The sequence below is a fragment of the Emys orbicularis genome, chromosome 1, assembly GCF_028017835.1.
Source record: "Emys orbicularis isolate rEmyOrb1 chromosome 1, rEmyOrb1.hap1, whole genome shotgun sequence".
NCBI lineage: Eukaryota > Metazoa > Chordata > Testudines > Emydidae > Emys > Emys orbicularis.
In genome coordinates this window covers 65,662,466-65,676,569 of record NC_088683.1, presented here as the reverse complement: position 1 = coordinate 65,676,569, position 14,104 = coordinate 65,662,466, and the positions used below count along the sequence as shown (strand labels likewise).

The 14,104-nt window shown below is 44.4% G+C and overlaps 1 protein-coding gene across 1 annotated transcript in view; it reads right to left on the bottom strand.

Moving 5' to 3' along the window:
- Positions 1 to 1,451: 1,451 nt before the first annotated feature.
- Positions 1,452 to 14,104, bottom strand: part of XPOT (exportin for tRNA) — a 73,957-nt gene continuing 61,304 nt past the window's right edge. Inside the window, exons 23-25 of the mRNA XM_065412718.1 lie at positions 4,654 to 4,725; positions 2,611 to 2,667; positions 1,452 to 2,014 (exon numbers count right to left, since the gene is read on the bottom strand). Coding sequence (XP_065268790.1) covers positions 1,988 to 2,014; positions 2,611 to 2,667; positions 4,654 to 4,725 — 156 coding nt within the window. The 3' untranslated portion in view covers positions 1,452 to 1,987. The remainder of the gene's footprint in view (positions 2,015 to 2,610; positions 2,668 to 4,653; positions 4,726 to 14,104) is intronic.

Here is a 14,104-nt window from a genome sequence, read left to right as displayed (position 1 = left end):
GGGGCATATGAAAGTTTAGCCTATCTGGCACATAAATACCTTGCAATGCCGTCTACAAAAGTGCCATGCAAATGCCTCTTCTCACTTTCTGATGACATTGTAAATAAAAAAGGGCAGCATTATCTCCTGTAAATGTAAACAAACTTGTTTCTCTTAGTGATTGGCTGAACAAGTAGGACTGAGCAGACTTGTAGGCTCTGAAGTTTTACATTGTTTTGGTTTTGAATGCAGTTATGTAACAAAATCTACGTTGCACTTTCACAACAAAGATTGCACTAAGTACTTGTATGAGGAATTGAAAAATACTATTTCATCATTTTTACAGTGCAAATATTTGTAATAAAAAAGACTATACACTTTGATTTCAATTACAACACAGATACAATATATATGAAAATGTAGAAAAATACCCACAACATTTAATACATTTCAGCTGGTACTCTATTGTTTAACAATGCGATTAAAACAGTGATTAATCGTGATTAATTTTTTTGAGTTAATTGTGTGAGTTAACTGTGATTAATCCACAGCCCTAATAATTAGATTATAGGTAATATAATGAAAGTGAGCCAGGACTCTGTTAGAGCCAGTGAAAATTTAAATCACTGAAGAATCCACACCAAGAGGGCAGTCCCTCAGTTTGTTCTTGGTATCTCCCTAGAGAGCCATATAACATTGGACTTCACCACCTCTGTCCCACAGGACTATCCTTTTAGTCAAGAAATGTGACAATTAGTTCAGAAGGTATTTGATAATCATTGTGGGTGGGGGTGGTTGAGTCCTTCCACAAGTGTATTGGAATTTGTTCCAGTTGTACCACACTGTGAATCTGCTAATGACGGTCAGAAAATTCAGGTCCTTGCTGGACATTCCTAGGATTAGTTATTTGGCAGCCTTTCTACTCCTAGTAATCTGGTTTGCAGTAGCCTAGTTGAAGGACAGGCTGTCATTTTTTAAATGAGTACTGTGAATCTTTAGTCTTATTTTAAAGTACTATATAATGTAGAAAAAAATTGCCCACTCTTGATTATCTGTGGGATATGTGGACTCCACAATCTTATGTAGATATTTATTCTTGGGAGAAAACTAGGACTCATTGCATAACTATGTTTTTCCCCCACCAAATTTTCTGATAGTAGCCTGCATACAACAACATCAGTTGGGGAACCACAGAGGCACAAGCCATTGGTACAAATGAAATATATTGTAATAAATGCAATTTTTGCTTGGTTCATCCACACACAGGACAGTAAATATCCTAACTGACCATAACACTGTATCAAAGTACCAATAGAATTGCTATTTCTTGCTCAAAACTAATACAATGTTCTACAGTTTACTGATTGTAACACCTAAAGATTCAACACAATGAGTCAGAGACCTGTACTTTTTCACTACATAAAATTTATTTTGATAAAAAAGTAGAACCAGTTCCTATTTTTAATCATAATTTATTAAACCAATCTGTGTTTTGTAGAATATACACTTTAGCATTAAGACAATTTCAATGAAATGACTATCTACAAAAATGAGTTTGATTGTTTTATTTTTCATGTCACCATACATGAACAAATTAAATTCATGTCTCATGAAAACATGTTTTACTCAGTATCTTTAAAAATGTACAGTTTAATAACCACTATGGTCTTAGATTTTCATATTTTTTTATTTCAAAAATAAAAGTCAGGTATTTTACTGCTGTATTTGTTACAGCATAAACTTAAACCATCCTACACAAAGTAAAAGGGTTGGAATAGGCATGCAGGCAACTTCTCATGTTGTCACATACCTTACATGTATCTAATGAGACACAGAAGCGGTGCATATTCATTTGCATTTTTCCAAATACTAAAATATTTACTGATGTAAGCAGAAAGCAACATCTTTAAAAACAAAACCAGTTCAAATGGCACAAAAAGTTAGCATTTGTATAAATAACTGGAGTTCCTGATTATGGAAGCAGGTACAGGGGATTCCAGTATTTTCCTTAGGGCTTTGCTCTTTGAAAGAATACCTGTATTAAAAAAAAAAAAAAAAAAAAACACAATAGTATTTATACACAAGCCTTGCTAAAGCTTGAGGAAATACAGATTATACATATTCATAGTATGGTTAGAGTTAATGTCTTTACACTAATATGTGCACATTAATTTGAGGGGACTGATTGTCTCCCTGAAGCTCAACACAGAAGTGGTTCCATCTAAAAATCTATTGATGGTGGTACTCAAACTTTTTTGCAGTACAGAACAGCTATGATGAAGGGAAGTATTATCATACATATTTTAGAACCATGGCAGTTATGCCCTGCCTGTTCAAGTTATCAATTTGATACATAGGCCAAATGGATACCATCTCATTGGATATATGACCAAAGAAATCAAATGACAATTTAATAGTGTTTAAGTTGTTTGGAAGGAAAAAGAAAAAAAGGAAAAAAAAAAAAAAGAATGACCATTTTTAACTTTGCAGGTTGCAATACACAAAACATCCATAGAATCATTTTGTTAAGTTAGAGCACCAGAGATATGTTCTCACTTGCCTTCAAATCACTACCATAAATCAGTGAAATATGTATATTGTAATAAGGAAACACACTGTACTTAAACTTACCTTTAAGTAATTTTTAAAAACTTTAGCATCAGGCTGCTGAAGTGCTTGACAAAACTCCTGTAAATGAGCAATGAGAATTAATATTTAAATACATTGTAGCTAGATGGATAAACAAAATAAGTGCTTGAGATGCAATGAGTAACAGAAGTTTATATTTCAGCCACAGAATTGAAGTTCATATTTTCCCCACTATGCTCTCCCCTCCCCCCCGCCCTTTTCTTTAAAAGAAGAGGTAAACTATGCATTTTACCGGCCAGTAAGGATGAATCATAGGTTTTGGCTCCCCTCAGATATGCTTCAGAGGAGAACAGATGTTTACAGTTTTTAGCAACCTATTTTACATTTTGAATGATAACAGAGCATAGATTGGAGGACTGAAGTCAGGAGGTCCATGGCTCTAAACTTGCCTTTGCATGACTCGTGGCACTGCAGTAATGTTATCTCCTCTGTTTCTCCTTAAAGTTTAATCAGGATAACACCTACCTCCCCAATTTTGTACAGTACTTTGAACATGTAAAGCACTACATGTGTTAAGTATTGTTAATATGAGTATTTCAAGATAAAGAGTCATTCTGTCCTCACTCTGTGGCACAATTCCTGACAAAGCAGTTACAACCATGGATCAAAGGGTAACGTATGGATATGTAAGAAGCCTTCCTTTATCTTTAGTATAAATTATCACACAAGTATTATTTATGCTGTTAAGTCAACTGGTTTCACAATTTAAGTCACACTACGATGGTAAATACTATCTTCCAAAGAAGCAGGTCTGACCGCTTCAACCTCCAAGTTCACTCACAGATCAGAATTGACATCCTCTATTTCTACTTGGCACTCAACATCTAATCAAACTAGTTCACCCAGATAACATTTAGTGTATCTTTTAAAATGCCCTAATCACATTAACTGTTGAAACAATCAAGCTTGAAAAAATACTTTAATTGCTGAAAACACTGTATCTCTTGTCTATTTTTAAGTGCAAGAATTATTGTAATGTACAAGAACCTTGTACATTAGTAAGACCAAAAACACTACAGAAAATTGATCCACTGAATTAATGCGATCTTTAATATAAAAATATTTCTGTACCCATTTTTATAAAATCAAAATTCCCTGTACTTTAATTTCTCAGATTTAAGTCTTATTAAAAAGAAATGACGGCTATGAAATGTTTATTTTTACTACCAATATGGTAGTCACTTAAACTAGACTAACACTTGTAATAAGATCTATAGCTATATAGTTTTTACTCCAGAGATTTGGACTGTGGAAACATTCACAAATACTCAACCAAAATAATACTTAGAAGTACTTGTGCTTCCTAAGTATACATCAGTATCTCTGAGGGCAGAACCAGACAAAGCATACTAAGATGACATCTGGGCAACTCTAAAGGGGCTAAAATATTTTTTCAGTTGCCTATTCTGGGCAAATACCTTCACAAACAAATGTTAACACCTTGCGGGTATCAAAATACTTGATTATTGGTTTCAGATGCATCTCTTGCTTCAGTCCTCCATCTAAATAAGTTTCCACCCAGATTCTTTTGGAAAGCTGGCTGCATAACTAGAATTAATCTTTTACACTGGACTGAGGATCTAATGACAGATGTTTTCTGAGGGAAGGCTTTAAATCACTGAGTTTAACGGCACTAAGTTGGTATTTGTACTGTCAACTTGTGGATAGTTTTCCTGTATGCTGTATTTTAATTAGGGATGTAAAAGGTTAAACGGTAAGCATTAGGCTTACTGGTTAAGCCAACTTAATCGTTAACCCCAGCCAAGCTGTGCCAGGCCCCACGAACTACCTCGGTTAACGGTTAACCAGTTAAACTATATAATTTTAATCGTTTAACTGGTTAACTTTAACTGATATTTACATCCCTAATTTTAATAATATTCTTTTTGTCATGTTGTTTTAGTACTACATAGCAATTGTGTGAAAAGTAAAACAGGAAAAATTAAGCTTACCAACACGACTTTTGATATTGTCTTCAGTTTTCACTTTTAAATATTTGAAATACCAACTAGAAAAGGTTCCTACCTGGATTATTTCAGGAGCTACCTGCAGTGAAGGCAGATATTCTTGCTGAAGATAGTGAATGCATTCAGGGCCCTGGAAAAGATATCAAACCACAATTTTGCTTGGTTAAATGTAGCCTTATAAATTAACAATAAAAGTCATTAGGGATATGTTTTAGGGTATAAGATAGTTTTAAGAAGAGTTAATTAGTTTTGGCCCTTCATGGAGAAGGTATCAGTAGCAACAGTAGTACTCCAAGTAGCAAGTTTTATGTATTATAAGTAAGGATACAATTTAGTCACGGAGGACCCAGATTCTGAGAATTCACCAGACCTCCTTGACTTCAGCTGTCAGTGGCAGGGCCAAAACCAGGGCCGCCCCCCCCCCCCCACGCCCCTTGCAGCTGCAGCCAGGGCCACACGTTCCCCCACTCCTTTTTGCCTGTGCCAGAGCTGGGGCTGTGCTCCCGACTCACAGTGGTGGGGATGGGTCTGTCAGTCCCCCCATAGGGCTCCCGCTGTCATTCCTTCCCCAGCCCTCTTCCCCTGTTATTTTTAATAAAAAAGTCAGGACAGGTCATGGCTCCTGTGAATTTTTGTTTATTGCCTGCGACCTGTCCATTACTTTTACTAAAAATAACCATGACAAAATCTTAACCTTAATTATAAGTTGTTGTAAAGTAAAAGATTTCTCCAAGTTTCAGCATTAGTTATAAAGTTAAGAACCCCATTATATTTTAGTTTCATTTGTTAAACAGAATAAAACATGCGCTTTTAAAAAGAAACCCGTCTGAATTAAAACTGCAAGAGTAATGAAAGTTAAATGTAATGATAGCCAATTTAACTAGATGGACCTTAGGGCCTCCGTTTTGTCATACTTCACAACTCAGAAGTGTGCCGCATTAAGAGGAAATATATGCCAGCACATTTACCACACTATAGCTCCACCTTAAGTTACTGCTCCCACTAATGACAAAACTCGTTGGTTTCAGAATGATTGAGAAATTCAGCACCCGGATGTACTCCTAGAGACTGATGGCTAGTAGTCATCTCTGTAATAATCTTCTAAATGTATGCTGTTTTGTTAGGGCAAATGACATATATGTAATGTTACCAGGGATTTTGTGGCCATTTACCAAAAAAGGTACCTCCAATTCACTTATTAGCCCCATAGTTGGAACTTACAATTTCGTTTGTTTGTGAGGTATAAGAAATAGAATCCAGATAATTCTCACATATCTATGTTGGCTTTGCAACATTGTGAACAAGAGTAACAAATAGCAAAAACTTATTTTAGTCACTAAAACCTGCGTATCTGACACCGAATACACAGATCTGTCAAGAAAGAAAGAAAAAACAAAAACAAAAAAACCAGTTACTAGCCTTTCCATAACTGTTGCTCAGAGATGTGTTGCTCATGTCCATTCCACATTAGGTGTGCATGTGCTGCATGCACTGTTGCCAGACATTTTTCATTCAGCATCTGTTGAGCCGGCTCTAGCACCCTCTGGTGCCATGCCCTTATGTGTCGGTATAAGGGGCACTGCTGGCCCCATACCCTCTCAGTTCCTTCTTGCTGGCTAACTCCAACAAAAGGGTAGGAGGGTGGGCCATGGAATGGACACAAACACCACATCTCGAAGAACACCACTTACGGAAAGGGTAGTAACCATTATTTCTTCAGGTGCTTGCTCATATCCATTTCACGTTAGGTGACTCACAAGCAGTACAAAGGAGATGGGCTCAGAATTCATGGACATGCGGATTGCAACACTGCTCTCCCAAACCTGGCATCATCTCGAGCCTGCTGGGTGATGGTGTAGTGAACGGAGAAGGTATGCACTGACGACCAGGTTGCAGCCCTGCAGATCAGGACCTGAGTCAGAAATGCCGCCGATGAAGCCTGAGCTCTCGTTGAATGAATTGTCAAGATAGCAGGAGGTGGGATGCCCGCCTGCTTATAGCATGCCTGAATAGAGGAGGCTATCCTGGATGAGATTCTCTGGGCTGAGACTGGTAGGCATTTCATACTTTCTGCTATTGGCACGAAGAGTTGTGCAGATCTACAGAATGGCTTGATCCTCTCAATATAGAAGGCTACAGTATGTCTAATGTCCAACGAGTAAAGCCGCTGCTCTTCTGAATTCTTGTGCAGTTTTGGGAAGAAAACTGGCAGGAAAATGGCCTGGTTACTATGGAACCACCTTTGGAAGGAAGCCAGGTTGGGGTACAGTTGAACCTGGTCTTAAAGAACACTGTGTATGGTGGTTCTGATGTAAGGGCCCTGATTTCCAAGACCTTTCTGACTGAGATCATCACTACCAGGAAGGCGACCTTCCAGGAGAGAAACAGCAGAGGGCATGGGCAGCGGGTATAATAGGCACGGGGAGGCTGAGCTGCAGCCGCTGGACCCCCAGTTGTGGGGTTTGGGGGAAAGTTTTTGATTTATTATGCCGCATGCAGGTTCCGGGCAGTTGAGGAGGCCGTACGTGCTACTGCCTCCTCAGTTGCCCCAGAACCTGCATGGGGCATAGCAAAAGCTTCTTCCAGGGAAGAGAGATGCACGCTTTTCTCCAGGCGGCTTGGTGTCTGGGGAGGGGAGGCGCAGCTGCAGCTTGCCCGGGACTCTGGGCAAGTAAGCTCAGGGCTTCGGCCAGCTGAGGGCTCCTCTGGGCAGGTAGAGGGGTGGGGGAAGGGTCTCAGGGCTTCAGCCGACTCGAGGCTCCCCCAGCCAAGGGGGGGGGGGTTGTGTGTGTGTGTGTGTGTGTGTGTGTGTGTGTGTGTGTGTGTGTGTGTGTGTGTGTGTGTGTGTCTTGGGGCTTCAGCCGTGGAGGGTGTCTCGGGGCTCCTCCGGGTGGGATGGTGAGGGAGTGTCTTAGGGTTCCGGCCGGCTTGGGGCGGGGGAGAAAGGGGCAGAGCCGGGGCCAGCCTCCCCAAAGTGGGGCTCCACCCGCCGCCCATGGCTGAGGGCCTATGAGTCTTGACAGGACCAAGTTTAAATCCCACAGTGGAATTGGCTTGCAAATTTCAGGGTAAAGCCTTTAAGAAAGCGAATGGACATCTCATGTGATAAGACTGACCTGCAGCTCACCAGAGGGTGGAAGGCTCAGATTGCTGCTAGGTCGACCTGGATATATGCGAGGGCCAGACCTTGTTGTTTCAGATGGAGCAGGTATTCCAGTACAGATTGAAGGGAAGACCCAGTTGGAGAAAGACCTCATTGGGAAGACCATACCAAGAAATGTTTCCACTTAGCCAGGTAAGTAGCTCTAGTAGATGGCTCCCTACTACCTAGCAAGACCTGGTGGACTTGCTCTGAACAGGAATCTGAGGGTAGCCCTGGAGTCCTTCAGACCATGGAGCTTTGTGTCCGTTTGCTCTGACAGAAGAGAGGTACCCTCGAATGGGAGGTTTTGGATCAGTTGTTGAACCGCCAGTAGGAGCCCAGAGAATTGAAGCCATGAGCACTACCCCATGACCACTGCAGAAGCCATCCTTCTGGTTGCCCCATCAGCTGCATCCAGGCCCACTTGGAGTGAGGCTCTGGCTACGTTCTTTCCTTCCTCTAAGAGGGTGAAAAACTCTTGGCTGGAGTCCTGAGGCAGCAAGTCTTTAAACTTCGCCATACAGTCCCACATATTGTAATCATACCTCCCAAGCAGGGCTTGTTGGTTAGAAATACAAAGCTAAAACCTGCCTGTTTGTCAGAAAAATTTATTCAACGGGTCTAGCTTTTTAAAGTCCTTCTGCTTGGAGGTAGCGCTTGTCTGGTCTTGTCTGTCCCTCTCATTGGCCTCTGAGACCACTAGGGACCTGGGAGAGGGGTGAGAATGTAAGTATTCATATCCCTTTGTCGATACATAGTATTTCTTCTCTACCCTGTTTGGAGGTGGGAGGGAGAGAAGATGGGGTCTGCCATAGGGCTCTGACTGGACCTATAGCAGCCTCATTAATGGGTAGGGCCACTTTGACATTTTGGCTGCAGCAGCCCCATCTAATGAGGCTATGTGAAGACTCCCTGAGAACCTTGACCTCTAGCCCTAAGTTAGTAGCTATCCTCTTTAGAAGCTCCCAATGGGCTCTAAAGTCATCTTGAAGTAGCAAGCTGCTCGGCCCCTCCCTCATCTGGGGAGAAGGAAAAGGTCTGAGCTGGAGGGGGAGTTTCCTCCTCTTCTTCTGCCCTGATTACGTCCCCTGGGCCCACATCTTGCGTGTCGGTATTGGAGAAGGGTCAGGTGCCGAGCCCAGCAGGGCGTGGACCTTCCTCTCGGATGCAACTGAGTAGGACCAGTGGGATGGCAGTCCCAGTACAGGAGAAGTCCCCACAGATTTCAGAACGGCCACCGGACCTGCATCGGCCACTGTCCTCCAGGCCAGGTACCAATGGGGGGGTCCGCACGGGGGTCTGGCGGGATGTAGGATGGGTAGTGATGGCGGCTCTTAGGCTGGGTGTAGGGCTTCACCTCCAACTCCGAAGAAGCATCCTCCTGAGGTGACCAAGGGGGAGTGGTACTCCTCGCTTCCGCCAGTCGGTGCCGAGGGTCCAGGAACCAGTGCCAGATTGTGAAAGACCTCATAGATGATAGAGGGCCCCAGTGCCAGGTATGTGCTCGGAGCCCCATGCTCCCTTCTGCTGGTCATGCTCAGAGCCAGTGGTTGTTCCATTGGGGTCAGGGGTACTGGGAGCAATAGTAAGGCCTGGTCTACACTATGACTTTAATTCGGATTTAGCAGCGTTAAATCGAATTAACCCTGCACCCGTCCACACAACGAAGCCATTTATTTCGAAATAAAGGGCTCTTAAAATCGATTTCTGTACTCCACCCCGACGAGCGGAGTAGCGCCAAATTCGATATTGTCATTTCGAATTAGGGTTAGTGTGGCCGCAATTCGATGGTATTGGCCTCCGGGAGCTATCCCACAGTGCACCATTGTGACCGCTCTGGACAGCAATCTGAACTCGAATGCACTGGCCAGGTAGACAGGAAAAGCCCCCCGAACATTTGAATTTTATTTCCTGTTTGCCCAGCGTGGAGAGCACAGGTGACCACAGATAGCTTATCAGCACAGGTAACCATGCAGGCCGATAATCGAAAAAGAGCACCAGCATGGACCGTACGGGAGGTACTGGATCTGATCGCTATATGGGGAGAGGATTCAGTGCTAGCAGAACTTCGTTCGAAAAGACGAAATGCCAAAACTTTTGAAAAAAAAATCTCCAAGGGCATGATGGAAAGAGGCCACAATAGGGACTCAGATCAGTGCCGCGTGGAAGTCAAGGAGCTCAGACAAGCCTATCAAAAAACAAAGGAGGCAAACGGTCGCTCCGGGTCAGAGCCGTGGACATGCCGCTTCTACGCCGAGCTGCATGCAGTTTTAGGGGGGGCCGCCACCACTACCCCACCTCTGACCGTGGATTCCGAGGCGGGGGTAATCTCATCAGCTACACCTGAGGATTCTGCGGATGGGGAAGAGGAGGAGGAGGACGACGAGCTTGCGGAGAGCACACAGCACTCCGTTCTCCCCAACAGCCAGGATCTTTTTCTCAGCCTGAGTGAAGTACCCTCCCAACCCAGTATCCAAGACCATGACCCAATAGAAGGGACCTCAGGTGAGTTTACCTTTTAAAATATAAAACATGGTTTAAAAGCAAGCGTTTTTTAATTATTACTTTGCCCTGAGGACTTCGGATGCATTCGTGGCCAGTGCAGCTACTGGAAAAGTGTTAACGTGTCTGGGGATGGAGCGGAAATCCTCCAGGGACATCTCCATGAAGCTCTCCTGGAGGTACTCCAAAAGCCTTGCCACAAGGTTTCTGGGCAGTGCAGCCTTATTCCGTCCTCCATGGTAGGACACTTGACCACGCCATGCTTGCAGCAAGTAATCTGGTATCATTGCCTGACAAAGCCTGGCAGCGTATGGTCCCGGTGTTTGCTGGTATTCAAGTAACATCCGTTCTTCATCTCGCTGTGTAATCCTCAGGAGAGTGATATCGCTCATGGTAACCTGGTTGAAATACGGGAATTTAATTAAGGAGACAGAGGTGGCCATTCCTACTGGGCTGTTTGCCTGTGGCTGAAAAGAAATCCTTCCCTGCAGTTAGCCAAGCGCCAGGGGGGTGGGGTGGGGGGGGGAGATTGGCCCTGAGCTTTTCGCGTTTGGCTAGTAGGGATCTTCCCTGATACCAGCCACGCGGTGGGGGGAGGGGCACAGCGATCATCCCAGACAATTCATGGTGGGAGGGAGGTGCGGGGGGTTAGTTTGGTTTCTGCAGGGATCTTCCCTGATACCAGCCATGCGGTGGGGGGAGGGATAAAGCGATCATCCCAGAGAATTGGATGGGGGGGGAGGGTTGTTTTCTGCTGCTGAAGGTTAACAGGAAAACCGCAGCAGTCAACGGGCTTTGCTTGGTATGTGGGAAAGGAGGGCGCAGAAGCCGAAAGACAATGGCTTACCATGGCTGCATGTAAGCTGAATTCTGTTGCCCGGACCTGTGTCTGTGATCTCTAATACAGAAGCCACAGGCGCTCAGTATTAAGATGGAAAATGCGACCTTGTACTGAAATCACATGTGCTATGTAATGTGAATAGTGTTGTTCACCATGAAAGCGTATAAGCATTGTTCTGTAAAATGTATCATTTTAAAAACTTCTCTCCTTTTTTTCATCCCTCCCTCCAGCAGCTGCAAATTTTTCAAGCCTCCCTCCTCCGTACCTAAGGCTATCTCAGATAAGGCAGCGGAGAAAGAAGACGCGAGACGAGATGTTCTCGGAAATAATGGAATGCACCGGCAATGAAAGAGCTCATTTGAATGAGTGGAAGGACACGGTATCTAAATACAGGAAAGATGCCAGTGAACGTGAGGTCATGAGGGACGCTCGAGATGAGAGGTGGCAGGCTGCAACGCTGGGGCTGCTGCGTGATCAAACGGACATGCTCCGGCGTCTGGTGGAGCTTCAGGAACGGCAGCAGGATAACAGACTGCCGCTGCAGCCGCTGTATAACCTCCCTCCCCCCTCACCATGTTCCATATCCTCCTCATCCAGACGTGTAAAAACGCGGGGGGGGGGGGGGGGGAAGGCTCCGTGCACCCTCCCACTCCACCCCAGTGGACAGCCCAACCAAAAGGCTGCCATTATATTGAATTTTTTCAGTGGCCTTTTACTTCCCTCCTATCCTCCTCCCAAACCTCACCCAGGTTACCTTGTCGGTTCTCTCCCTATGTTTATAATCAATTATTAAAGAAAACATGATTTTTAAACGATAGTGACTTTATTTCCTTTAAAAGCAAGCTGTGATTTAAGGGGGGAGGGTGGTTTGCTTACAGGGAAAGAGTCAATCAAGGGGGCGGATTTTCAACAAACAACTTTCACACCGTAGCCTGGCCAGTCATGAAACTGGTTTTCAAAGCTTCTCTGATGCGCAGCGCTTCCTGGTGTGATCTTCTAATTGCCCTGGTGTCTGGCTGCGCATAATCAGCAGCCAGGCGATTTGCCTCAGCCTCCCACCCCACCATAAATGTCTCCCCCTTACTCTCACAGAGATTGTGGAGCACACAGCAAGCAGCAATAACAATGGGGATACTGGTTCGGCTGAGGTCTGACCGAGTCAGTAACGAGCGCCAGCGACCTTTTAAACGGCCAAATGCACATTCTACCACCATTCTGCACTTCCTCAGCCTGTAGTTGAACAGCTCCTGACTCCTGTCCAGGCTGCCTGTGTATGGCTTCATGAGCCATGGCATTAAGGGGTAGGCTGGGTCCCCAAGGATAACTATAGGCATTTCAACATCCCCTACGGTTATCTTCTGGTCCGGGAAGTAAGTCCCTTGCTGCAGCTGTTTAAACAGATTAGTGTTCCTGAAGACGCGAGCGTCATGAACCCTTCCCGGCCAGCCCACGTTGATGTTGGTGAAACGTCCCTTGTGATCCACAAGTGCTTGCAGCACCATTTAAAAGTACCCCTTGCGGTTTAGGTACTGGGTACCCTGGTGCTTCGGTGCCAAGATAGGGATATGGGTTCCATCTATAGCCCCACCACAGTTAGGGAATCCCATTGCAGCAAAGCCATTCACTATGACCTGCACATTTCCCAGAGTCACTACCTTTCGTAGCAGCAGCTCAGTGATTGCTTTGGCTACTTGCATCACAGCAGCCCCCACAGTAGATTTGCCCACTCCAAATTGATTCCCGACTGACCGGTAGCTGTCTGGCGTTGCAAGCTTCCACAGGGCTTGTCAAGGCTGTATCCCTACTTTGAACTTTAGGGTACAAATGTAGGGGCCTGCATGAAAACTTCTAAGCTTATCTACCAGCTTAGCTCTGGTCCGCTGCCACCATCTTAAGAATTCCCTCCCTGGGAAGCCTTGAGAAACCTTTCACCAATTCCCTGGTGAATACAGATCCAAACTCCTTGGATTTTAAACAAGGAGAAATTGACCCTTCCCCCCTCCTTCCTTTCACCAACTCCTGGTGAATACAGATCCAAACCCCCTTTGGATCTTAAAACAAGGAGAAATCAATCAGGTTTTTAAAAAGAAGGCTTTTAATGAAAGCAAAAGGTAAAAATCATCTCTGCAAAATCAGTATGGAAAATAGCTTTACAGGGTAATCAAACTTAAAGAGCTCAGAGGAATCCCCTCTGTCTTAGGTTCAAAGTATAGCAAACAAGATAAGCACTTTAGTAAAAGGTACATTTACAAGTTGAGAAAACAAAGTAAATCTAAGACGCCTTGCCTGGCTTTTACTTACAATTTTGAAATAAGAGAGACTTGTTTAGAAAGATGGGGAGAACCTGGATTGATGTCTGGTCCCTCTCAGTCCCAAGAGCGAACAACCCCTTAAACAAAGGACACACACAAAAGCCTTTCCCCCCCCAAGATTTGAAAGTATCTTGTCCCCTTATTGGTCCTTGGGGTCAGGTGTCAGCCAGGTTACCCGAGCTTCTTAACCCTTTACAGGTAAAAGGATTTGGAGTCTCTGGCTAGGAGGGATTCCATAGCACTGTACACAGGAGAGCTGTCACCCTTCCCTTTATAGTTATGACAGGGCTATCATCAATCGCTTCTCAACTGTGAGGGCTGCTCTCATCTTGGTATTCTGGCGCTTCAGGGCAGGGGAAAGCAAGTCACAAAGTTCCAAGCAAGTGCCCTTACACATGCGAAAGTTTCGCAGCCACTGGTAATCGTCCCACACCTGCAACACTATGCAGTCCCACCAGTCTGTGCTTGTTTCCCGGGCCCAGAATCGGCGTTCCACGGCTATAACCTGCCCCATTAACAGCATGATCTCCAAAGCACTGGGGCCCGCGGTTTGATAGAATTCCATGTCCATGTCCTCATCACTCTCGCCGCCGCAGCCTACTCCTCGCCGCCTGGTTTTGCAGGTTCTGGTTCAGCATAAACTGCACGATAACACACGAGGTGTTTACAATGTTCATGACTGCTGTCTTGAGCCGAGCGGGCTCCATGCTTG